General features: G+C 50.5%; 12 protein-coding genes across 12 annotated transcripts; 7 read left to right on the plus strand and 5 right to left on the minus strand.

Annotated features, from left to right (window-relative positions):
- Nucleotides 1-104: 104 nt before the first annotated feature.
- PHATRDRAFT_40659 (predicted protein) lies at nucleotides 105-1,121 on the plus strand (the record flags this gene model as incomplete). Its single annotated transcript, XM_002184606.1, has 1 exon — nucleotides 105-1,121. One exon carries the CDS (start codon nucleotides 105-107, stop codon nucleotides 1,119-1,121), a length of 1,017 nt encoding a protein of 338 aa, XP_002184642.1.
- A 293-nt stretch (nucleotides 1,122-1,414) lies between these two features.
- On the plus strand, nucleotides 1,415-2,824 carry PHATRDRAFT_49849 (predicted protein; the record flags this gene model as incomplete). The annotated part of the gene is made up of 1 exon (XM_002184607.1): nucleotides 1,415-2,824. The coding sequence occupies one exon, from the start codon at nucleotides 1,415-1,417 to the stop codon at nucleotides 2,822-2,824; it is 1,410 nt and encodes a 469-aa protein (XP_002184643.1).
- Nucleotides 2,825-3,016: 192 nt separating this feature from the next.
- On the minus strand, nucleotides 3,017-3,720 carry PHATRDRAFT_49850 (predicted protein). The gene has a single exon (XM_002184695.1). It carries the CDS (start codon nucleotides 3,682-3,684, stop codon nucleotides 3,112-3,114), a length of 573 nt encoding a protein of 190 aa, XP_002184731.1. The 5' UTR covers nucleotides 3,685-3,720; the 3' UTR covers nucleotides 3,017-3,111.
- A 563-nt stretch (nucleotides 3,721-4,283) lies between these two features.
- On the plus strand, nucleotides 4,284-5,618 carry PHATRDRAFT_40662 (predicted protein; the record flags this gene model as incomplete). Its single annotated transcript, XM_002184608.1, has 1 exon — nucleotides 4,284-5,618. The coding sequence occupies one exon, from the start codon at nucleotides 4,284-4,286 to the stop codon at nucleotides 5,616-5,618; it is 1,335 nt and encodes a 444-aa protein (XP_002184644.1).
- A 374-nt stretch (nucleotides 5,619-5,992) lies between these two features.
- Nucleotides 5,993-8,998, plus strand: PHATRDRAFT_49851 (predicted protein; the record flags this gene model as incomplete). The annotated part of the gene is made up of 3 exons (XM_002184609.1): nucleotides 5,993-6,910; nucleotides 6,989-7,560; nucleotides 7,631-8,998. The coding sequence occupies 3 exons, from the start codon at nucleotides 5,993-5,995 to the stop codon at nucleotides 8,250-8,252; spliced, it is 2,112 nt and encodes a 703-aa protein (XP_002184645.1). The 3' UTR covers nucleotides 8,253-8,998.
- A 910-nt stretch (nucleotides 8,999-9,908) lies between these two features.
- Nucleotides 9,909-10,963, plus strand: PLS1 (phospholipid scramblase; the record flags this gene model as incomplete). The annotated part of the gene is made up of 3 exons (XM_002184610.1): nucleotides 9,909-9,941; nucleotides 10,087-10,402; nucleotides 10,427-10,963. The coding sequence occupies 3 exons, from the start codon at nucleotides 9,909-9,911 to the stop codon at nucleotides 10,846-10,848; spliced, it is 771 nt and encodes a 256-aa protein (XP_002184646.1). The 3' UTR covers nucleotides 10,849-10,963.
- Nucleotides 10,964-11,255: 292 nt separating this feature from the next.
- Nucleotides 11,256-12,249, minus strand: PHATRDRAFT_49854 (predicted protein; the record flags this gene model as incomplete). Its single annotated transcript, XM_002184696.1, has 1 exon — nucleotides 11,256-12,249. The coding sequence occupies exon 1, from the start codon at nucleotides 12,132-12,134 to the stop codon at nucleotides 11,256-11,258; it is 879 nt and encodes a 292-aa protein (XP_002184732.1). The 5' UTR covers nucleotides 12,135-12,249.
- A 658-nt stretch (nucleotides 12,250-12,907) lies between these two features.
- PHATRDRAFT_49855 (predicted protein) lies at nucleotides 12,908-14,031 on the minus strand. Its single transcript, XM_002184697.1, has one exon. The coding sequence runs from the start codon at nucleotides 13,988-13,990 to the stop codon at nucleotides 12,998-13,000; it is 993 nt and encodes a 330-aa protein (XP_002184733.1). The 5' UTR covers nucleotides 13,991-14,031; the 3' UTR covers nucleotides 12,908-12,997.
- Nucleotides 14,032-14,759: 728 nt separating this feature from the next.
- On the plus strand, nucleotides 14,760-17,380 carry PHATRDRAFT_49856 (predicted protein; the record flags this gene model as incomplete). Its single annotated transcript, XM_002184611.1, has 3 exons — nucleotides 14,760-16,710; nucleotides 16,805-16,986; nucleotides 17,081-17,380. 3 exons carry the CDS (start codon nucleotides 14,760-14,762, stop codon nucleotides 17,378-17,380), a joined length of 2,433 nt encoding a protein of 810 aa, XP_002184647.1.
- A 16-nt stretch (nucleotides 17,381-17,396) lies between these two features.
- Nucleotides 17,397-18,320, minus strand: PHATRDRAFT_49857 (predicted protein; the record flags this gene model as incomplete). The annotated part of the gene is made up of 1 exon (XM_002184698.1): nucleotides 17,397-18,320. The coding sequence occupies one exon, from the start codon at nucleotides 18,318-18,320 to the stop codon at nucleotides 17,673-17,675; it is 648 nt and encodes a 215-aa protein (XP_002184734.1). The 3' UTR covers nucleotides 17,397-17,672.
- Nucleotides 18,321-19,366: 1,046 nt separating this feature from the next.
- Nucleotides 19,367-20,475, plus strand: PHATRDRAFT_49858 (predicted protein; the record flags this gene model as incomplete). Its single annotated transcript, XM_002184612.1, has 1 exon — nucleotides 19,367-20,475. One exon carries the CDS (start codon nucleotides 19,367-19,369, stop codon nucleotides 20,156-20,158), a length of 792 nt encoding a protein of 263 aa, XP_002184648.1. The 3' UTR covers nucleotides 20,159-20,475.
- An 83-nt stretch (nucleotides 20,476-20,558) lies between these two features.
- On the minus strand, nucleotides 20,559-24,364 carry PHATRDRAFT_23552 (predicted protein). The gene is made up of 4 exons (XM_002184699.1): nucleotides 24,226-24,364; nucleotides 23,576-24,124; nucleotides 21,301-23,462; nucleotides 20,559-21,222 (listed from the first exon to the last, which is right to left on the minus strand). Exons 2-4 carry the CDS (start codon nucleotides 23,955-23,957, stop codon nucleotides 20,584-20,586), a joined length of 3,183 nt encoding a protein of 1,060 aa, XP_002184735.1. The 5' UTR covers nucleotides 23,958-24,124; nucleotides 24,226-24,364; the 3' UTR covers nucleotides 20,559-20,583.
- Nucleotides 24,365-24,460: the final 96 nt, after the last annotated feature.

The raw sequence follows: 24,460 nt of genomic DNA on the forward strand, positions 1-24,460 counted from the left end.
GTTCATTCTCATGATGCAAGCAACCCCCTGTCGTTACGAAACCTTGGATGACGAGAAACATTCTCATATCTTTTTACTTTGCTTATAAAAGGATACGTTTGCCGATGACGGGCACGACGGTCCTCCCCCGAGGCTTTAAATCATTACAAAAGTGGCTACAAGTCGAAAAGTCACGTTTTTCCGCCTCCCCCATTTTGCTACTGGAAAGCACCCCCCATCACCAGGCATCCAATCCGCATGTAGCCAAAGCGTGCCAACACGTCAAATTTCTGTTGTCCCAACAACTAGGCTTCCGAGTCGTCCAAGGACGCCCCGCTGGTGCCTATCCAACATCTGAAGATGTGATCAAACAGCTCGAGATGGCCGCCAGGGTTGGTGCTGGTACGGTGGTGGCCGTCGGTAGCGGTACCGCCATGGATTTAGCCAAAACGTTGGCGACTTCAGTGGACGAAATTCTGATGATACCGGCAACGTACGGAGGTGTGCTAGCAAGCTCAACTCCACATGCGCTCCTTTTGGATGCCAAAGAAGAAACTCTCGTTCTACCTCATAATGACAATTCTTGGAATGGTAGCGAGCAACAGCAATCCGCAAGCTGCCCGAGAACGATTGGCCTACTTGAACCCAACTTAATGGAAACAGGAAACTTTCACGACGCAGCTTTGGCGACGATATCACTCTTACTCGACGCTGCATATCGAAAAGTATTACCGGAAGAAACACTCCCCAAATACGTCGACAAACTGTTGTCACACGATGGCCCCGATGATGAATACTTATTGTATGCCTTGATAAAGGCCGGTCAAGACACAAGCTTTGGTTTGGAAAGTCAAGATCGTTCCATCCCGATTGCCTTGCTAGCATCCCTCTTGCCAACTTCGTTTGCCGATCAATCCACACTTACATTCTTGGCGGGCCTGGCTCCGTCCATGCACTCCTTGACTGGTGCCGACGCCGTTGATCCTTCTAAACTGCAAAGCGCTCCAAAGCTTATTGTGGCGAATGAGACTGTTGCGGATCTTATGGCATTGGTGCGGACGAACCAATCACTATGGAGATGTCGAGATGCAACAAGCCGTGCTTTTTTGACAGTCCTCAACGAGCATGTGCTATTGCAGTAAAATATGTTATACTTACAAAGAGCTTTATATCGAGAATGAGTAACGCAGCTCTTCAAAATCGACGCATTGAAATGTCAAAGGAAGGTGTCTAGGGGCAAAACTGGCTTTCCTTTAAAGCTGGTCTAGATTCATGGTTTTAGGCGCCCGCTGTGCAACAACTCCATTCAGCATCGGCGACTCACGTCTTCATAAAGATGGCCTTCGCTTTCGTTGATGATCCAGTCGAGTAAGCAGTACGAAAAAAGACAACTTTTATTTCCCTTCTCATAGAATAGTTTCTAACTGACTGGAAAATGTCGTCACTTTTGGTAGTGAAATTTGTGTCACGTGAAGAGAAGCCCTCGTTGCAGAGTTTTTCTACTGGGTTCGAAAATAATTGCCGCTCGTCACGAAACGATACTGCTATGGATGTCAATCAAATCCGAAGGTATCATGTGCAGCGTAAACGACTTTATCGAACAGCGACAGCAATGAAAGTTTCCCGACTTTTACTGGCACTTGCTAGCTTCCTTACAAGTTGGCCATGCACGGGGGCGTTTCAACCGAGGCGTCCTCCTTTCGCAAAGTCAGTCCATGTTTCATCTAACTCTGCACGCAAAACAATCCGGGATCGGATAGCGCGGCGTGCCATTGCAAGAAACATTGCAACGCGTCCAAAAACATATACCTCAAGACCAAAAACTGCACTCCTTGCTGTTCCCGCTATTTCTGTGCCCGCTCCGGGAACGTTCTACATGATATTGTTGGCCGTGCAATTTGCCAGTCAACCATTGCTCACCAAGCGCTACGCACCTCCCACCATCATTAGAAGTACCTACGTACTCGCCCAAGACCTCTTTCGGATGTTCACTTGTGTTACGCTATTGATTATTACGGGGAGCTGGCATTCCGCGACCGCTTCATGGAAGTGGTCGTCGGCAGCTGTAGCGGCGGGTCTCCCCGCCCTGTTGTACGCCGTCCAAAACTACTGCAGTTTGGTGGCCTACCAAAATTTGCCCCCAATCACGTACAACGTCCTGAATCAAACCAAAACACTATCGGCAGCGGTATGTTGCTACTTTTTGTTGCGTCAAAGACAATCTCCGTACCAAATCGTTGCCCTGGGAGTTTTGCTGGTGGCAGCGCTCGTAATGGAATCCATCCTACCTTTGCCAGGGATCGGCAAGCCCCAAGATCCTACGTTGGCCGGTACCGCTACCGAAAAGCACAAGGATCATACCGCCAGCATTGATACAGACCAGAAAGGAGTGCACTGGGCATCCGGAGTCTTGCCGGTGTTGGCTGCCAGTGGCATTTCGGGTTTGGCTGGGGCCTTGGCCCAAAAATCACTGCAAGTACAGGAGCGCAACTCGTTTTTGTTCTCGGGTGAGCTTGCGGCAATTAGCGCTGTCAGTCTGCTGATCAGCTCCTTGCTAGGATCCCCCGACGGGCGGCGGATTCGAAAAGAGGGCTGGACTAAAGGATGGACGTGGCAAACATGGATTCCGTTGGCCACAAACGCGGCGGGGGGTATCTTAGTCGGATTAGTGACCAAGCACGCTGGCAGCGTGCGGAAGGGCTTTGCCCTCATTATTGGCATGTTTCTGAGTGGTGTACTCCAGAATGTTGTAGGCAGTGAACGTCAAGTCACGAGCCAGCAATGGGCTGGTGGATCCTTGGCGGCACTCTCGCTGTGGCTCTATACAGCGTATCCAATGGTCTAACTGTCAATCAATGGAAGCCTACTGCTACAGAACAATTGGCAAAACATCGCTCTCGGCTCATGTGGCAAACAGATTACAGCAAATCGGAAGGAGAAGACTATTGTGATGTCACAAACCACATGCGGGGTGCTAATTGCCTGTGGATACGTTCCGCGAAGACGTTAACTTCGCTGGCCTAGCTAGGGTCGAGATAGAGCGAAAGGAAATTGAAACTTATAGTGATTGTATTCCATATATAACACGGCTCGGCACCCAATCCTGGTCCTCATTTCCACAAAAAATGTCTACTACAACCCTTTCGACATTTTCGGTGGCAGGGCTTGGTTGGGAGCGTCCTTATTCCCCTGTACGTCTCCGTTGGCGCCATCAAAGGGGCTGGATCGTTTCCCAAAGAGTCCGAGAATCTTCTTTTTTGTCAGGCGTGCCAACCGATAGGTCCACAAAAGAGGAAAGACGACGAGATCGGTTAAAAATTTGATACACAACACAATGACAAACTTGCAAAAGAGCGGGACCGCGAGGAGGACGGCCTTGGCAAGACCGCTCTTTTCCTTTTCGGCGGCGACCTTTTGCCGGACGGCTTGGGGAGAAGTCGCGGGAATCGTTTCTTCCCGCTGCGCTTCTGGCGCATCCTCCGTCATAAACATAGGATGTCGTGCGGATCGGTGACGAGCCATCACGGATGATACCGGCACAGCCCCGAACCGAGCATGTTCCACCGTGCGGGGGACGCTCACGGGGCGACTCGGAGCCGTGAACGCTACGGACCTTGCCAACAAGCAAGTTACTAGCACCAAACTTAGCGAATGTGCTACCGTAATAATAAGTTTCATGCTAACACTCCGTTGTCTCCGTATCATGGTCGTAGTCCGGAACGAGACAAACGTCGAGAAAGGTACTGTGGAAGAAAGTATTCTCGCGACGATGATCGGTTTGGATAGTTTGCGGTTTCGATTGGATACCGGAGCAAAAAGATTTCGTCTTCAACCGCTCCCGTGGGGACAATACCATTGAAAAGTGCAACCGCCGATGTGAACTAACTGTAAGGCAACAGATCCGCGTATATACGGGGCAAACGTTGGAAGACAGATCGATGTGCCGGTATTTGGCCAGATTGCTTGTTGTTGGCCGAACTCTGTTCCGATCTGGTACTCACTCTTTTTCCGTTGGGACACAACGCTGCGTTTCGAACCTGCTGGCGCGCATACTAAATTGCCCCCTCAGTCGTCCCGACTTAAATTGACTCTTCAGATTAGGTTGAGCTTTCTGTCATATCGCAAAAATATCAATGCTTGGGAGAGTCTTTCATATACCGGTGACCAAAATTCTTCGCGGATGCTTTACATGTCAACAATCCAGTTTTCCATCACCTCAAACTTATTCTTTCACAGCCGCGAGAGCGCACCTTCAATCTTTCTGTCGATGAAATCCACTTTTACTACAATTTGAGGAAGCGATCATGGAGTGTACTACTTCAGGAATAGACGATACATTATTGAGAAGTAGAAATAGCACATTGGATCTGTGGCTAGACTGCAACGCACTCGAGGGCGTCAATTTCGCCGATGCGCTGCCTTTCCTGCTAGCCTTGAGGCAGAACACGCACGTGACCGACGTAAATCTGGCTATCGTTCGATCACCTCATGCAGCGGAGACGATATTGGCCGTCAGTCAGATTCCCAATCTGCAAAGCTTAAAGGTCTCATCCATCTTTGACTGTTCCGGGGATTTCGGGCTGTCGCTACCGACACTGACACAGGCTCTGGGTCAGGCACGACGACTGGAAGCTCTATCTCTGGACTGGATTGGCATCTTGGGAGATGCCGACAACAATACGCTGCGGGAACAACATACCGCATTAGAGCGGACACTAGAGTCGCACCCAAGACTCTGTGAGATTGTTTTGACCAATTTTTACTTTCCGAGCCAGACGAGTCCAAATGATTGGATTCAGGCGGATCGATTCGTGCGTGTCATCCTCGCATTGCCCAACTTAACTACGTTACGAATGGATGCCGTCACAAGATTCTACGGGCGACCACTTTTGACCTCGACTACGATCAAGCTCTTGTTTTCCCACGACTGCCTCCAGACGATTCTTCTCAAAAACATATGTGTGTGGAGCACCCGGTGCGACCCGCAGGTCAGCAAGGCGTTGCGAAGGAACGAGCGCCTACTGGAACTATCACTTACATCATGTTACCTGGCTAGTCACGGTAGTGTTCTGGCTGGTTTGGACGAGAATCGATCAGTCCGGGATCTAGACGTGAGCGACTCGTCCCTGTTATTGGAAGCGCTTTCGTTGGGTCGCGCCCTCGGAATGAATCGCGGGTTGCAAAAGTTGACACTCTGTCGGAGTCGTCTGGATGTGAACCCTGCGACCCATCACGACTATGCGCTCGCTCTGTTGCAAGCTCTGGCGAATCATCCCACAGTCAAGCAATTTCGGATGAGTATCCTGTACGATTGCACGCTCCTTGCCGAACGTCCGTCCTTTCAATCTGTGGAGGAAGTTTTACAAACAGCATTGCGCGTGCTAGAATCAAATCATGTACTACAAGAGTTGTGCTTGGATGGAATGTGCCAAGATGAACCATTTTGGGCATTGTCGGAAGCTATTCGGCTACGCTTGGGTCTAAACAAAGCTGGATTTTGGGGACTATCGCAGACTACAAGTAAAGCGTCGGAATGGGCTGACGCCTTGGGTGCCGTACGATATGATGTGGGATGTCTGTACCATGTGCTCCGCGACAATCCTCTCTTGGTAGCGACGACAGCGGTGTCGGTCAAGTAATTCCGCAACCGATAAATCACCGACACCACAAATGTTGTGGAAAAATTTAGGACTTTTTACTACTATCTCTGATTCAAATGAGATGTTCATGTAATAAAAAGATTTAAGAACATACGCTTCGTGTATTTTTGTGCAAGCCTCTGGTCGATAGCGCGAGAAAGAACATGCTTTCGCGGGTCGGCATTTCGTTTGGAGAGTGACTGCGAACGCCCAATGAAATACTTTAAAAAATGAAAAATCGCGCGACAACCGCGCGATTTCTACCATCTTCGAGCCCAAATCGTTCTCCGTCAGAAATCATTTTCGCCATCTCGGACTTCGGCCGTCACAAAATCTTTTTCGGCTCTTGGCGTGTTGCTTCGTAGAAGGCGATCATGGCATTCCGGCAACACAATCCCAATGTGATCACTCCTCCCAACCCTTCTGTTTCTAACAAGAAGGATGTGGGGGTGATCGGTGAGAAGGAGCCGACTGTGCGATCGGAATTCATCGACAAGGAAAACATCCCTCCCTCTTTTTCTCCTCCTATGCCTCCTAGCGTCCACGGTTTCCACGACGTCGAGATGGAACGGCTCGTTCGAGGTGTTAATCGCTTCGGATTGAACCATGGTAGCGATAATCCCAGTCGGGTCGAAGGATCCATCCTTGGGTTAGCTCCGGCCTATCCTCCCGCCGTCGTACGACTAACCTCCCTCAAAAAAGCAAACTCGGCTGCGGAGTCGTCTGAGCCCTTGGCGCAGCATCGCTTCAACCGTTCTCTCTGGAACCGAGCTGGCTCCAACACAACTCAGCAGGACAGTATCAAAAAGCTTGATGTGCTCGGTCGTGGTATCCGTTCACCGAAGAGGATTCCTTTCGGAAACGTACACCACGGCGGCTGTGACAGCGCACGCAATGACGTCAAGAGCGCCGAAATTCCTCCTCCACGAGCCGACTTTGCTAGCATCGTCCGATGCAACGCCCCCCAGAGTCCAAACACTTTGCAAGATCAACACCATCAACATTTGCTCCTCAAAGAAGCCGCTCCCAAGGATCCGTCGATTCCCGCTGCTGTGGCGGATGCCATCAAAGCGAGTCGGGAATGCCGTGGCACCACGAAAGTCGCTACGGTGGAAAAAGCGGAGCTTTATCTTCGCCATGCTATCGCCGAATACCATGCTGGACGCATCACGGAGGCTCCGAATGGATCGTGCTACAACAACATTGTACATGGCTACGCCGATCTCAAGGAACCGGCAAAGGCCGAAGCCATTTTGCATCTCATGTGGTCCGATTTTCAACAAGGCAACGAGGTAACTTGAACCGCTTGTACTCGAGTGCTCATGGCTCTTACAATACCCTCTTCTAACCAATTTCTTTCTTCGCACAAGTTGGCAGAGCCCAATGTCCGCATCTATACCAGTGTCTTGTATGCCTGGGAAAAATCGAAAAAGGAAAGTGCTCCAGAACGCTGTGAAGCCATCCTTCAGCAAATGCATCGCCTCCACGATTCGGGAATTGCCAAATTATGCAAACCAGATCTTTACGCGTATACTGTGTGTCTTCATACGTGGGCCGACTCAAAACGCCCTGACGCTCCGAAGCGAGCCGAGCAACTCTTTCGCAAGATGAAAGACCGCTATCATAACGGTGACACAGAACTCCAACCAGACTCAGTGTGCTACGTCAATCTCTTAAACGCTTACGCTAACTCCGCAATTGAATACGCCCATACTGAGGACTTACTCTGGGAAATGGTGGATGACTTTATTGCCGGTAATGAAAGTGCCAAACCCATTATTCGCAACTTCAATACCGTTTTAGCGGTGTGGTCTAAATCTGGTTCAGCAGAGGCTCCGGAACGCTCCGAAGCGATAATCCGACGCTTGCATGAGTTGAACAAATGGGGAGCCTTGGACACCAAATCTGACCAGTACACATACTCGCTGCTTCTAAAGACTTGGTAAGTTTTCCCACGGTAGTTTGTCTGAGCATGACATGGCACCTCACCAACACAACCTATTCCCCATTAGGACGACGTGTAATCGTCACAATTCTGCTCAGGAAGCCGAACAGGCTTTGTATTGGATGGAAAGCCTTCACAGTGAAGGTGACCAAGGGGCGCGTCTTGACGTCATTAAATACACAACAGTTATCAGTGCTCTCGCACGTTCCGGCAATCCAGGCAGCGCCGAGACTCTTCTAGAGAAGATGCTCGAAGATTATCAAAAGGGAAATTCGAAGGCCAAGCCCGATGCGAAGTCATTTAACATGGTTCTCTCTGGATGGTCTCGTTACCACAACGCAACGGTCGCCGCTGCTCGTGCCCAAGCTCTCCTGCATCGTATGTGGAACTACAGAGCGGTCCATATCGCCCCGGACACGTGGTCCTATAATACCGTTTTGTTCTGCTGGAAGAACGCGAACGGTCCTAAACAGGGGGAATCGCTGCTACTCGACATGGACCGCATGGCAGCAAAGGGGTTTGCCAAAGCTCGTCCTAATAGTACAAGCTTTCAGGCCGTCATCGACTCTTGGAAGAAATCGAACTTTCCCTTCAAGCACCAGCACATTCATCAGCTTCAGGAGGAGTCTCAGAAGCGCTTTGGTGAAAGTGCAAAGTCCAAAAACATGGACTCCCGCAGCTTCAAATGAGTAGCGCGGATACAATTGAGAAGAGCCGTCAAGGTTATGTTGCTCAGAACCACACACCTTCCAACACCTATCCGCTACGGGCTCGAATAGCATAGTTCTGCTTTCTGTATCGCCCTAAATCTCAACGTCCAATCTCACTGGTAGTAATATCTGCAACCCTTAAAGACCGCGTGGTCAATTTGTCCTCTGTATGTTTTAACGGAAATTGCATTCGGTCTCATTTGCGAGAGTATATTCGCGAACCCAAAGTTTCAATGGCAATCCGTACTATACGCGTCTCTCGGCGACAGGAGGAATAGCGAAGCGAGCTAGAAAAGTGTTTCGACAACAGAAGAAATGTCGGATTGTGCGGCTACAAGTAAGCTTTTGCGTTTCATAGGTTGTCGTAAACAGCTTTGGGAATAACATAAACACTTGATGCTTCGCAGAAAATCGTCCCGGTTTCGGGACACTCCACAACCACCTTCCAGACCAGTTTTCGCCGCACTCGTTCCACGAGGTGACATCGTATATAAAGATGTGTATGAGCGGGAACGAATTTTCGGTAGTCGATCGATAAATTGGCAGTATACGCCATTGGCACATCCCCCAAGGCTTCGTAACCGGCACCTAAAACGTCGTCTATAAGCAGCGCCAGGATACCACCATGCACAACCCCCGGGTGGCCGTTCACGTGCGATCCAATGAGGACCGATGCCACCACAACGTTCTCACGGACAGTGTTGCCTTTTGGAGCATCCAATGCGTTGTTTCGAAAAATTTGGTATGATTCGATCAGTGTTGGCCCCATCAGTGCCCCGTAAATAGCATGTGATGGAATCCAAGCGCGCTCCGGTACTCGCATCAAGGTGAAGTGCGAGCCCGGGCCATCCAATGTGGGCTCGTCGACGGCCGACATTAAATTTTTTCGGTGGACAACCGCTGCTTCGCAAGCAACACGTTGACCTAGCATGCCTCGCCATTGTTGAGTGGCACGAGTCGATAAGAAACTCCGTTCGTCCCGAATGGTACGCGAACCCTTTTCATTTGGCCTTAACCGGCCAACCCTACTCGAGGATACGAAAACCCATGCGGACGCAACCCCAAAGAGAGCAGTAGCAGCCGTTAATCCTGAGGAATTTTTGGCTTGCATTGCTCGGTCGGACCATGAGAAACATATGGTTTCCGGCGGAAGAATCCACAAGGGCGAATCAATTCGAGTTCTTGACTGTGAGAACCGTAAAGCAGGCAAGGGTCCCGTCAGGATACGATTTCGAAAATCGGAGCTGGACGGATACGCCTCCCGTTGACTAACTATAAGCAGTTGTATGCTATTTTTTCCTCTCTAGAGACTAGAATAGTTGATTGTAAATGCCCACAAGGATGCGACGCAATATCATCGAGAGATAGAAAGGGGCAGGCTTGCGACAACAGAAAGCAATAGCGTCTGGTGAACCATGGAATCAAAATTGATTAGTGAAGATTTTATTTGCCAATCACAGTTGTGTAAACATCCTCAACACTTAATGCCACTGGTACACGCTTTGTGCCTTCTCTTCAATAAGAAAGAATAGGAGGAGTTACTTAAAACTCCGGATCGCTCGACCTTACCCTGGTTTCGGACATGTTGACTCGTGCAGCTAGAGAGTGAGACATTGTTTTTCTATTTGAGTTCGCATGGGGTGGATGAAGGAGTCGCACGAGGGTACGGTTGAACCAACGTATCGTTAGAGCGCCGTTGAAAAGCAAGTTTCTCTGTTTTCACAAAAAGACCGACTTGTAGCTTCCGAGTGAACGGACGCACATCATTGTGTATTGCAGTCGAAAACTGATAACACTGCTTCACACCTTGTAGTGTAACTTCTTGATGCAGAACCAAACGATGGATCGCGGCACTGATGCCATGAAGGCCCACTTGTCCGGTTGTGACAAGATGGACATTCGTCAAACCCGCCGTGGTTGGTGCCAAGAGATGCTTGGATGTGAAGCCAAGACGGAGTTCCGTTACTTCATCGGTGACCAACAGATTGCCCATTCTCTAGACGATGCTTCCTGCTGCTGCCGATTCTTCTGTCCCCTCATCAGTCCCTTTGTGACAGTCGTCAAGGAAGTCAACACGGAGGCGGAGCTCTTGACTGTGAAACGTCCGTGCGCGTGCGCTCCCGGAGCCTGTAAGTGCTGCTGCTACCAGACAGCATCCTTCAGCTCGGGTGGTGTCCCATTGGGATCGATCAAGGAAAACTGCTACTACTGTGTTCCGCAGTACAAGATCCGAGACGATCAAGGCAAGGACGTGTACACGGTGCATCCGCCTACCTGCTGTGGTGGTTGCTGCGTGAACTGTTGCGCCGAAGGCAATCCCTGCACCCGCAAAGGCTGCTGCAAAGCGAGCTTTCGAATGTACGCTCCGGGCCAGTCCAACACCAATGGTGACGCTCCGTATGTGGGTCAGATTTTGAAGAAACCCAAATCCGCCATGGTGGAGATCTTTACCGATGCGGATGCCTTTGAAGTGGCATTTCCCAACGATGCGTCGGTGGAGCAAAAAGCCTTGTTGGTGGGAACGGCCATTTTCTTGAATGCCAATCACTTCGAGGAAAATGCCAATAGTGGCTGATACTGGAAAGCGATGCCTGTTTCTGCCTTGGTAGCAGCACATACCGTTTAGCGAGTGGTTCCGTGGAAAAAAGAAGTAAAAAAATCTATATATGTTTAGTTAAGTTTCCGTTGTCAACGGGTCTCTTTTTTATGTTGTTGAGATCTCGGCGCTGTAGGCCTTACTGTCACCTCAGGGATTTGGAAGCATTTTGCTTCTGTTGACAGTGAGGCAGCCAGCAACTCACATCCCCATGTCAGCAAACGAGTCGCTGTTTCATGGCAGGGACTAAACTATGGGCTCTCATTACGAGGAGTAACATTGATACGTAAAGATAATTCGATCGAGGCGGTTATTCCAGTCTCTGCTGAGCCTATATCTTTTAGTTGCCAATTTGTCTTGATAGAGACTACCTAGTTTCCTATTGTTTACTGTTTACTGCCCGGTGTATCTTGAATATATGGCTGACTGAGAATCTTACCATTTTCACCTCTAATCAAAATGAGCGACTTCTTCGAATTCGGCTCGTCCAAGAACGAGGTGAACATGTGCGAAACTTGTACTCCGAGTTTTTTGGCTGCCGTGTTGATCGAGTTCATTGGTTCAAAGTTTGGGTAGATTTTTCCTTCGGGGGTTGGCATAAGTTGGGATTTACGCCCCCGAGTTCGCAGCTCATGAGTGTCTTCGAAAGTTGCCAACACGAGACGCTTGATACCAACTGTAGCCGATGCCGCTAGCACAACTTGGGCCATTTGTTCCTCAATGGGGTTTTCGAAGCGTTCCCAGTACTTCGTCAGCAAAAATGCCTGAGAGCAGCCCTTGGCCGCCATCATGACGGTATCCTTGTTGTTCAGATCAGCCACCTTAATTTCCACGTTGCGTAGTTTCATGAGATTCTTCGTGTTGCGGGAGGTGACGATTCGTACAATCGCCACCACGTGCAAACCCTTTTCCGACAAGACTCGCACCATCGAAGAGCCTTCGTGCGTATTCGCATTAAAAACAATAACTTTGGGCATGTTGGGATTCTTGCTCGACTCCGCTGCCGAAAGTTCTTCTGCATTGAGTTTTCTCTGTGACGGAGGTTGGGGCAAGTGCTCCGGCCAGTGCTCGCGAAAGCGACCGCCACCGGAACTACCGCTATCCGCGACGGACGAGCCTATGTTCCACTCGGTTTGCGTGGTATTGGCGATCGTCTGTTTCTTCTTCTCTAACTGCATCGGAGCATTCCGATTCTTTAGGTCGTCCGTAAGGGCTTGGGCGGCAATTTCCGAGTTGAGCGCCATGCGCAGTTCCAAATTGTCCATAGTGCTGTAAATGCTTTGCAGAAGGCCGGTACGTACTGGTAGTCTGTGCAATGATACTTCGGCACACTATACTGTTACTACCTCAACAACACCAAAGTAAAGATCTCTGGCCTCTCGGTCAATGGAGGTTTTTTTGGGAATCAAAGTCTTGGTAGTTGACTGCGTGTTGTGACTTGAAAGGGATCAAATTGTATTGATTGACTATTTGCTTGAAAGTACCCTTCCCTTGCAGGGCAGGGTGATGCCCATTTCCGATAACCAAAATGACCCGCTTGATGACCTGTGCAAAGACGCCCTACCAAAAAATGAGGCCATAGGGTCATTTTGAAATTTTGGCGTCCCTCTGGCTTCTCAACCCTACATCCGGAACGCCTAGATAGAGTGATAAAGAGTACCGTCATTATCGTAGTTATCTGATGGTAAGAAAGACGACAAACTAACAGTATGAACTAAATTCTCCAACAGATGTCTTCTCGTGACTGTGAGCGAATTCTATGTAAGGTTTTTGAAGTTCGACAGACTTCACACGTCTTTTTATCATTCTTGACTCTGAACTTCGATTGTGCTGTTGATAGACCAGGAAAATTGACGTTGGCTTGCAAAAAAATTCTTTTACCTATATGGCCCTATGTGGAAGGCTCTCAAAACGAGCTGCCTCTAGACAGAGGAGGGCCCGGAAGCATTGTCATGACCTTGTCCAATCAAAGAAGACGATTTAGAGACGACCCAAATCTAACCAAACGCAATGGCAGCGCGCCTTTCAAAAATTACATCATAGGAAATTTACGCAGTAATAGAGAGTATAAACTATTTGCCAAGCAAGCAACCGTGCAAATGGTAGATCACACTCGCACTTTCCCTCATCATTGTCTTGCAACAGACAAAGCCACCTTTTTTCCTAGCAATGACTGCGCATTGCTGAACCGAGGATCTTGGTCATTAATCATAATCCAAGTGCGAGCCTCGCCGACGTAAACGGAACGATTGCGGCCTTCCGCAAACTCTACGATCAAACTTCTGAACCGTTTCGAAAACCCCCAATCATCTCCACTGAGGATAACGTCGGGGAACTCAGAAACAATTCCTCGAATCGTTTCCTCGACAAAATTCAAATGCGCGTCCGTATCCGTTCTTTTTCCTCCATCCAAGTAGAAAAGATCTACCGCTGGACGTTCGTCCTTGCTTGCTTGGAACAAAGGCTGAGCAGCTTGTGGATAGAGCCCAGTCTCAAAGACTACTCGATCGTGGGCGCCAGGGGCTGCCTTTGAAATCGCAAACTGTGCCAATGCTCGGTTGAACTCTGGCTGTCCAAAGGACACCTTGTCTTCCTCAGCTACCTTTGAAAGTTTTTTATGCGTGCCGTTAGGAGCCGAAAAGGGGTCAACGGCAATCACGCGGACATTAGGGTGAACATTGAGCCAACGAGCCGTCGATTGCCCCAGCCACACCCCAACCTCCATAATGACGACAGCATCATTCTTGGCAAGTTCACGAATGATTCCATCCGTGATGTCTCGACCGCCGTGTCCAAATCCAAAGATGTCGGAGTGTTTTCTACAAAGTCTCTCGAATAGGGGAGCATCAGTAGCACTCCCTCCCCAAGGAGATACTTCTTGGGATTGACGGAAGACCTCAAATTTTTGACGCTGGGTTAGAGAGCTGTCTATTGCAAGAGCTGTTTGCGAAGGGAGATCTTCTACGATGAAATCGAGCTCTGGCAGAGACCCGGCAAAATTGTTGTCAGCCTGGAGAGTCTTGTAGGCCAAGGCCACCATAATTACTATAAGCATCAAGTATTTCGCATACGCGATTGGGGATCGCCGAAACTCAGGTGTGTGTCGTTTGATTGCTCCCATGGCTCATCGAGGTGTAACTGACTCTGGAGAAAGAGTTGCTTTGTTCAGCGAAAGGAAGATTGCGATTTTATGCCAGGGTTTCAATGAATCCTCACTTACATTAGAATAGGATCATACTTCCTTGGTTTTTCAGTCACGATGGGGAAGGTCAATAGCCGTGTCATCAAGTTCTGGAAATTTCGGGCTTTGAAGGCACATAGATAGGCAATAATGCCTATCGGACTTTCAAGTGATGATTGGCTATACCAGACTATGGCAAATATCCGATCAATGCGTATGGAAGTTTATGATTCGTGAATCGATACTGAAACTCACAGTCCGGGATCTCTCCAAGTACAAACCCGAAAGGTAAACACGACCGGTTTAAGGATACACGCCACAGTAAATACGTTTTTTAAAAACATCAAAGAGAAGCTCATATACGACGTCTCAGAGTGTCGGTTATGGTTACTATGACCTTGATTCACGCTCGAAGCCTATTGACCACATTGGAGCGATGCTATACGGAGTATGTTCGACGGTATTCCTACTGAACTGACAGCGATGAACGAAAAGGGCTTACTGGTAGAACTTCTTCTAACAGTAAATATTATTCGATGTCAGAGAACGTGATTTTTGACTGTCGCCAACGTCACTTCCATTCCGTAAAACGAATGCATGAAACCTAACCCTTTTTTCTTTGGATTCTGGGCACAACTACTCGGGAACTGTTGTCTTTCGTGGGAATCATCAAAGTTTCGAACCAGTGGAGGGGTTCAACTGCTCTATGATGACACTGAACGATGATCCGACCCTTCATCCAAAGGAATCGGTAGCATCGGACGCCGCCACAGTGTACCTGCCTTCGGGTGAAGGGAGAACCACTGCCGCTACTTTTCCTTATTCTCGACACCGACCACAGATACCGTGCATGACGGATTTACGCAAATGGCTCCAAGCATCCCGAACGCCGCGAAGGTTGGTCGTACTATTCGTCCTGCTGGAGTCTCTGGCATTCCAGAAAGGATCGATGCGAGTGACGGCAGAGAGCGAAGTACCCGACAACGTGGCAGGCCAGCTGTTGCGCCAGACGGTAAAGGCTGCAGCAGCCTCGTCTCCGTCGCGAGATAGCTTGGACGGCGCCACTGCTAGCGGACTCGTCTGGAGTGATCTGAGTGTAGTTTCGTCCAATCGGGATGTCACCCTTCTGCACCCGTTTTCTGGATGGATCACCAGCGGTCAGATTGGCGGGATCCTCGGACCGAGCGGAAGTGGCAAGTCAACTTTTCTATCGGCCCTCTCGGGTTCTTCACGACAACTTTACCAAACCGGGCAAGTCTGGCACTATCTACATACCGTTGTGCACGGCTCCAAGGACACACAAACACCGATACAATTGTCTCGAATACCCACACAAGAGGTTGCTTGGCTTCAGCAACACGACGATTTTTTCAGCATGCTAACGGTCCGGGAGACTCTAGATTTGGCGGCATATTTAGAGCTACCCCACTTAGTCCTGTCGCAACGAGACGCTTTGGTTCAAACTCACTTGGATGCGCTGGGCCTAGCTCACGCCGCCGACCGACCAATTGGCTCGGATCTTACCGGTTTGGGCACTGCACGCTTATCCGGTGGTGAGCGCCGACGATTGTCGGTGGCGTTGGAACTGTTGACGGAAAAACAACTTCTTTTAGCGGATGAACCCACGTCGGGTTTGGACAGCAGTATCAGTGTCAAAGTGATGCAAAATATCCGAGACGTTTGTCGCAAGCGAAATATCCCTTGCTTATGTGCAATTCATCAGCCTCGATCATCCATTTGGCACTTATTGGATACCCTCATCCTGATGGCCCCCGGTGGACGCGTGGTATACGCCGGCCCGAAATCCGAAGCCGTCGCATATTTTGCGACCCAAGGGTACCGTTGCCCCGACGCGACCAACCCGGCCGAGTACTTTGTCGATCTCGTTTCCGTCGATACCGAAGACGAGCAGGTGGCCGCTATCGACGAAGCACGGATTGATAAACTCGCTTCCGTCTTTCGTGACTACCAACAAACATCTTTGCTTCTGCCTGCCAAACGACCTCAAGTGAATTTGAGTCTGGATATCGAGACTGATATACAACAACCTTCAAATGGTCAATCGATGAGACGGGCTTTCCAAGAAAAAAGCCAACTTGGGCTCCTGAAATTTCTGTGGGTTCCACGATTGGGAGCCTTGCTAAAGAGGTCGTGGCGACAAAATGTTCGCAACTGGGAAATCAATATTTTCCGAGCGTTCGCCAGCGCGGGTAACGCGATTCTCCTGGCTCAAATCTTTCCAACTGTCCGAGGAAGTGTCGCCAAAGCCAATAGTGTAGCCGACAGGGTGGCACTGTTGTCGTTCGGTGCAATCAACATGTGCTTTATTGCATTTATGAAGACTGTCACGTTAATCGCGGAAGAGAAACCGGTTGTTCAACGGGAACAATCACGTCGTCAGTACTCGAGCTTGGAGTACCTGGTGGCCAAGGTTTTAGCAGAATTTCCCTTGGACTCCTTGTTTTCCGCTATCTTTACAGCCTTCCTAAAAAAGTGCTCAGGAGTCCGGATTTCGTGGGCCAAGCTGACTGGGGTCTTTAGTTTGTTGACGGTGTCTGGCGCTTCGCTTGGTTTGATGCTGGGCAGCTGGCTTCCAACCGAAAAACTGGCTACGACGGGCAGTATTCCAGTTCTAGTCGTATTGATGGTTGTGGGTATCAGTAAGTGCTGTTCCATGTGTTTGACTGAATCGATTTGGTTTTGTGTTGTCCGCAGCCTCTCAATCATGGTGGATACTCTCGAATAACGTTGTAGTCAATCCGAGTGGCGTAGATCAGTCCACCCCTCCACCGGCGGTCGTGCAGGTATTGAAACGTTGTAGCCCATTTGCCTACGCTATTGAAGCGCTCTGTCTTGGGGAGTACCCCGGAATGGAATTCGAACGTCAGTCAGGCTGGTTCGGCCGTATCAGGGACTTGCCTAGAATGGGCGGATTGGTACGTTTGTTGTTCGTCTCACGTTTACTCTTGCGTCGAACGAAAGAAAATATCACTGATCCTCGCGGGTGTTTTCTTTTTGCAATCGTTGCAGGCCATGGTTCGAAATGGTGATCAAGTCCTGGAGGCGCTGGGCTTACAAGACAAGGGGTATGTTCGAGTCATGCAACACCTTGGAGTATTGTCTGCTGCGTACCTGGCAGTTAGTTGGCTGGGCATGCTTGTACAGGGTAGAAAACATGGCATGCATGGTGCGGTCGAAGCGGACACTAGCCAGCACGTACAGCGAACCAAGGCTCCAAAGGACACCGAGGGCAGCTTTCTGTCCAAGTCAACAACGGAAACGTCAACATCACAACGACATTTGAAGGTTCCTTTAAAGATCCGAGTCTAATGTGGAGAACGTCGTATAGCATTATGATTGTAAGCTATGCGTTTTACGACTAGATTTATCAAAAGAAGATTACCATACCTGAAAAGCCTTGTTACGTTCAGAAAAAAAGATAATTTCTTGATCTATTTGTTTGGCTACCGTCAACAGTAGACTTGCGCCGCTCAACGACAAAGATTTGAACGGATGCTGCCACTACCAAGTATTCCGTAGGACATTAAGGCAAATTAGAGGACCTTTCTTACGACTCGCGATTCGCTAGATTGCCGCGTTTTATTTCGAAGTACAGCTACGCTCACTCATTACCCGCGGAACAACCCACCGCCACAATCGACTGGACTTGAAGCGACACGGTCCCCGCCACACCCTCACCCCAGAGAGCGAGCGTCATCATATTTCGAAGTGTCAGCTCGTCGGGGCAATACAAGTCATTCTCTTGACAAGTACGAATAGGATCTCCCGTGGCGTCGTCCCAAAAATCGGTAAAGTCCGTAAACGGCACGTTGACGGTTCCGAACTCGCCCACCGGTACGTTTTCCAGGGTAGCCTTGTATCCGTACGCGTAGCGCTTGCCACCCGGTGCGTGGGCCTGGCCGAAACTAACGCGGTAGCCCGTGTACGGTACGTGCGCCCGCAGGGTGAGCTGCAGACCCGAACAGGTGGAAACATCCGGAAAGACGTGTCGGTCCACGGTGCGCACCTGAATGAATCCCGGCGCGTGTAGAAAGGGCACGTCCACGACTTGTCCTTCAAAGTATCCCACCCCATCGTTAATCTGGAAGCTTCCGGTGGAGCGACCTCCCATGACGGGATCATTCATTTGCTTCCAGTGGTGTACGGGGTCGTCGAAGGATTCCAGGACAATTTCGGTGCCGTCGGCGACGACGGTGTTTGGCGCCAGCCACAGATTCCAGGAGAGTAAAGCGAGCGTGATTGCTTTCATGCGGACGGCGATAGGAATAGAAACACGGAGAGCACGAGTAAGGACAACAATAAGTGCATCTAATCACATCGATTGCAGCAAGTACCAGTATTTTGTGAGAGGCCTTCGCTAGGAAAGCATCCCTTCTTCGGCGTGCGACAATCCTCCGTCTGAGTCGCGTGGCGTCGCGTCGCGCGGACGTAGGTGATGTCACAGCCGTGTCTCGTTTCGAGTACATGGCGGATGTGCTGTTTCGCTCACGTGGCGACGGACTATTCCATCCTCCGGAAAACCTTCGGAACACAACTCCTAGGGGAGAACCCGGGGAAAAGGCATCCAAGGATCAGTAACAGTCCAACCCCAATCGGACGCATCGGGAGTCCCGAGAAAAGGTCTCTTTAAATTGATTGTCGATAGTGACTCAACAGTTTCTGATGATCGCTGCACTCCGGATCGAAATCCATTATATGTCATACGGTTTCCAATAATTAGTTATTCGGATTTATACCTTCTTCGGATTTATACCGATCTATACTCCTCATTTCAATGTGAATTTACTTCTTGTCTTATGGAGACAAGATTCCCTATCAAACCCTGCTTTCTCCTGGACCGACCCTTCTATCTCTTTGAATATGCCCTTTGTCATTCGTCCGCAAGTGCCGATTTCTGGAACGGCAACGAACCAAGTCGTGACGATCGCAAGCTCCGATCTGACCTTAAATCGGGTACAGGCCGGACATCCATGCACACTCCCGGCAAAGGCCAAGTACAACTTCCGATGATGTCTGTCCATAACAAGAAGCAAACGAGGCTGTTAGATTGACCATAGCGAATGTGCAGGAGAAATACATGATTTCGGGACAATCCGTCTGGTTTCCTGTTATTCCTCTCGCATAGTTCCGTCGTTCCCTTTCAGCGAGAAAGATTGTGCAAAATAACCAACCGCTAACTGTAACCAACCGCCAAGCAAGCAAGCAAGCAACGAACAACAACCAAACAGCCACTCCTGCATCATCCAGCACCAACTAACCAACCAATAACGCCATCGCCGGCTCCAGAGTTTGGCAATGTCGCTCTTGTTGCGGAGTACGCCGACGCCCTGTGCCGACTTGGACTCGTACCGATGTGCCGTTGCTTTGAACAACATGGGCGTGGCTCTTCTGGAACGCTGTGCGTACCGACAAGCACTGGATACGCTCAAAGATGCCGTGGTGCTCATGAGGGGCGTCTTCGACTCGACTCCCTTGTCTCGCCGGAACCAGCGAGATCGAGCTCGAGACTGCACCGTGTTGCTGGAGAAGGCCTACCACCGCACGGCGCATCCCCAGCCAGCACCCGGACATTCCATGGTAGAAATCCTGTCGCCCAGCGGAACGTTGGCCGCCATTTCGTCTCTACTCCATCGACACGGTCCCGCCCTGTTGCCTCCGTGTTTCCCTATCAAGATCGAAAACTTTGATCAGGAAGCCCGCAATGCGGATTTGGACTCGGCCATGGTCCTGCACAATTTCGCTACCGCACACTTGTGCCTGTCCCGGTTCGCCCCCACGGCCTTGCGCGCCATCTTTCTCCGCAAAGCCGCGCTGCGGCTCGCCAAACTATCCCACCAAGCCTTGTCCAACGTCATTGTTGTCTACCACGAACGGTTCCTGGACGAGTCCGTCTTGGGAGAAGCCAACCTCGTTTTGATCGCCGGGAGTGTACTGAATACCATCGTACGCATCCAATTGGAAAGTGGACAACTCGACGGAGCGGAAGAAGCTTACCGAAAGCTTCGTCTCCTCGGGTCCGTGGTGGGTGACGACACCGGCACGCAGCCAGCCAAACGCCACTCGGAAGAAGCGGCGGCCGCGGCGTAATATCAGCGTTTCGAACGGAAACCAAACCCTATAGTAGTAGTAGCTGTGTTATTCATATCATACCGACTGGAAAAGGAAAACGTATTACGGGTAGTGGTATCCACGCCCAGTAGAAGAAAGCTGGTCCATAGCTTTTTAGGGTAGGTCGCTACATTGACAAAGGTTCGTACGAGGCACTTGGTCTTCCAGAACAAACAAAACAACATCTTTCCAATAGTGCCGTGCCGATCAATCTTTTGCGATGATTGCTACTTACCCGTGAGAGTCACCAAAACTCGTAGTCAGTCGTACCCCGGCTGCTTTGTCATTGCTTTTCGTGTCAATTATTCCCTTTCTGTGTGCCACTGCCAACTACGCTAGGCAGCTCAAAACTGGCTAGACAAACGTTTATAGAACCTTTCGGCAATAGATAGCGATGTTTACGTTTACTTTCCATAGAACGTCTTCACACCGACTGCCAACTTTTCTACCGTGTCCTTGGCGTCACCCAAAAGCATGTCCGTGTTGTCTTTGATGAAGACCGGGTTGTCCACACCGGCATAACCAGCGGCAAGGCTGCGCTTCATGACAATCACTTGATTCGAATTCCACACGCGTAATACCGGCATTCCCGCAATCTGAGAATTGGGGTCATCTTCGGCAGCTGAGTTTACGGTATCGTTGGCTCCAATAACCAGAGTCACGTCAGTATCCTTGAAGTCGTCGTTGATTTCTTCCATTTCTTCTACGATGTCGTACGGAACACCAGCTTCGGCAAGCAAAACGTTGAGTTGCCCAGGCATTCGTCCAGCAACAGGATGGATCGCAAATCGAACTTTCTTGCCGGCCTTGATCAACACGTCCACCATTTCCTTAAGCGGGTACTGCGCGTGTGCCACGGCCAAACCGTACCCGGGGACAACGATAATCTTCTCAGACTCGGTCAAAAGGCGGACGGTGTCGTCCACGTTGGTCATCGTGGCTTCACCTTCAAAGTGCATGGCTTCTCCTCCAGCGGTGGCCTTGGTTCCGTATCCACCCAAAATGACACTCAAAATATCACGGTTCATTGCGTCGCACATAATCTACGAGAACGAATCAGTGAGACAAAGGGACGCTGCCACATAGACCCTAGAAACCTTACCAACAAAAAAGGAACTTACCTTGGTGAGTGCCGCACCGGAGCATCCAATCAGGGCTCCCACCGTAGTCAAAATAGGCATATCCAACATAAATCCTTCGGCGCATAGCGCCCATCCCGAGTACGAGTTCAGTACAGTGATAACCACGGGCATATCGGCACCTCCGATGCTGGCAGTCATATGCCATCCAAGCACTCCCGAGGTCGTCAGGGCACTACTCAAAGCGGCCATTCCGGTTCCAACTTCCGGCGCACCCATGACGACAGCACCTGCACCCAATGTAGCCGCACCCAAGCCGGCATTGATCTTGTCACGTTGTGCCAACTTCAGGGGAGCCGAACCCAGACGGCCGTCCAACTTACCAAAGGCCACCAAAGATCCGGTGGCGGTCACCGAACCAATCACAGTCGCCAAGTAGATGCTCGCCAAATGCACACCGTCCAGCTGCGTTGTATCCGGGCAGTTCCAGTAGTCACCCACTGCTGCCGCACTGGCCGCGAGGCCCACAAGAGAATGAAAGGCGGCAACCGTTTGTGGCAAAGAGGTTGGTTCCACACGGTCACCAATGTATTTACCCGCCACAGCCCCCACGCCCATGAGCGCAGTAATACCTGCCGCCGTACCAATCGTAGGATTCAGGTGGCCCATAGTCGATGCGACACCCAGGGCGACACCAGATTGGCCCGATACGGCACCCAAGCGAGCGGTTTTCTGAGACGCCAATCCAGCAATACCCCCAATACATAAGAGTCCCGACAACGTCGCGGCCGATGCGTCGAGCTCGGGGAATTTTCCCGTCATTGTACCGATTCCGTAGAGACCCATCGTTGTCGCAGCTGGAATCCCGTACAAATGGTAGTACTCCGGAGGATCGTCGGGTCGCTTAAACATGTCCAACATTTTCGTTGTGACGATAAAGCCACCGACAATATTGACGGTCGACAAGGTCGTGGCGGCGGCCCCCAGCAAGGTCGCAGCGACACTCGTTGAGTGTGCGTACAAGTGCATACCACCCAGGGCGGTTGTACCTGAAATAGCATTCGTGACGGCCATTAGCGGACTGTGTAATGAGTGGGTTACGCCCATTACCACTTGCACGCCAATCACGTTGGAAAGGGCGAACGTCGTGAACATACTAGAAAAGGCCGGATTCGGTGCAACTGCACCAAAGGCCAGAATGGAAGTGGATAATATTCCCGCTGTCTTGGCTCCTTGCAGGAAAGGAGCCTTGTAGTCGATTACTACCGGGGCCGCGTCCTTTTTCTCCTTAGCGGGGGCAGCAGGAGCCGGCGGCAAGGGAGCTGGGTACATCATCTTGCCCTTTTCGAGGACCAGCATGCCGCGTACAGCATCATCGTTGTGATCCAGGTAAAAGAATCCCGGTTTTTTGGTAGTTTGCGGACCAGCGGAGAGCAGTAGCTTGGAGATATTATTAGAATACAACGAGCTCGAAGTAGTAGGCAAGCGTGACGGCAAGTCAGTGTAACCCAGGCAAGTGACTCCATTTTCCGTCACAAACTTTTTGTCCTTCACGGTCGTTTCTACGTTGCCCCCGGCTTCGGCGGCCAAATCTACTGTGACCGATCCGTTCTTCATCTGAGCCACCATTTCCTTGGTAACCATGATCGGAGCTTGTCGCCCGGGGATGAGGGCCGTGGTAATGACAATGTCCACGTCGGCGCATTGTTTAGTGAGCATGGCGCGGGCCGCGGCGTGCCACTCCTTGGACATTTCCTTGGCGTAGCCTCCGGCGGCACTGCCGTCTTCGGAGTAATCGACTTCCAGAAACTGCGCTCCCATGGCCTCAACTTGTTCCTTGGTTACGGGTCGGACATCAAAGGCTCGGACGACGGCTCCCATGTTTTTAGCCGTTTGGATAGCGGCGAGGCCAGCCACACCCGTACCAATCACGAGGACTTTGGCGGGTGGGACTTTGCCCGCAGCCGTCATTTGACCGGCAAAGAAACGGCCAAATTCGTTGGACGCTTCCAGGACGGCCCGGTAACCAGAAATATTGGCTTGCGACGACAGAGCGTCGTAAGTTTGTCCACGAGAAAGCGTACGAGGAATGCAGTCCATGGCCAAGACGGTGGCCTGTTGCGAGGCCAACTGATTGACGAGGGCCTCATTCTGTTTGGGATACACAAAGCTGATCAAGGTCTTGTTGCCCAGCAGAGTGGCTTCTTCGGGAGTAGGTGGGCGGAGCTGCAAAAATAATAGAGTAGGTCTGAGTATTGCTGCCCGTCCTACTGCAGAGTCCACCATCGGGGTTGCGTTGTGGTGAGTCGAGTGGCACGATTCGTTCGGCGTACCTTGAGAACGATATCGGATTCGGTCCAAATATTGGGTACAATTTTAGCCCCGGCGGCTTCGTAGTCCGCGTTGGAAAAAAAGGAGTTCCGGCCGGCTCCTTCCTCGACAACGACAGAAAATCCGGGTGCAACGAGACGAGCCACGGATTCCGGGGTCGCCGCGACGCGCTTTTCCAAGGCGTAGGTTTCCTTGGGAATACCGACCGTCAAGGAATTGTAGGCAACGCCGAGCGGTGGGGTATCATCGACCGGAGTACTCGACTTTTGCCCATACACGGAGCTGGACGTAAAGTGCCGAACTACGCGGTACGAACGTTGCCAAGTCGGCGGCGACAGCGTGACGGCACGCAACAGGCGAGACGTCATCTGCGAGGAACGGAGCAACGATGGTGAGTGATGACGACAAAAAAATCTTTGTAGACGTAATTTACTGGTGTCGACAGTCAGATTTGTGAACTTTTATACGGGGAGTATCGTTCGTTGGGCTATTAGCTACCAGAGACACGCTAGGACGAGGATGTTTCGAATGGTTCCTGAGCAAGATATTGGGAGAGATCTTGCGTTGACACCGTCCAAGGGTCACGATTCCAACACTCGGTGACGACGCTATCCTTTCCGATACGCGTGCTCTCACCTCCACTTCTCTGACTGCGACTGGGTGTTATCGTCTTTGCCCGGAGAGCAAATACCTTACCGGAATTCCAACACCAACAACCTTGGTTGACCTAACAGAAAGGAATGTTGAACACCTAAATACCGTGGGCGCAACAACGAGGAACGGCTATTGTCATGATGAAAAGACGACACGGATGTCTTCTACCTGGATGTCTTCTACCTTGGATCTTGGATACGATGCTCGGTGGACTAGC

The sequence above is a fragment of the Phaeodactylum tricornutum genome, chromosome 25 (genome assembly GCF_000150955.2).
Source record: "Phaeodactylum tricornutum CCAP 1055/1 chromosome 25, whole genome shotgun sequence".
In the NCBI taxonomy this organism is placed as follows: Eukaryota; Bacillariophyta; class Bacillariophyceae; order Surirellales; family Neidiaceae; genus Phaeodactylum; species Phaeodactylum tricornutum.

Coding starts and splice junctions, on each gene's coding strand:
- PHATRDRAFT_49850 (XM_002184695.1), bottom strand. CDS start 3,684: ATGATACGGAGACAACGGAGTGTTAGCATGAAACTTATTATTACGGTA.
- PHATRDRAFT_49855 (XM_002184697.1), bottom strand. CDS start 13,990: ATGGGAGCAATCAAACGACACACACCTGAGTTTCGGCGATCCCCAATC.
- PHATRDRAFT_23552 (XM_002184699.1), bottom strand. CDS start 23,957: ATGACGTCTCGCCTGTTGCGTGCCGTCACGCTGTCGCCGCCGACTTGG. Junction 23,463..23,575: donor CAAGGTACGCCGAACGAATC/GTGCCACTCGAC, acceptor CTACTCCCGAAG/AAGCCACTCTGCTGGGCAAC. Junction 21,223..21,300: donor CCGGTGCGGCACTCACCAAG/GTAAGTTCCTTT, acceptor TCGTTCTCGTAG/ATTATGTGCGACGCAATGAA.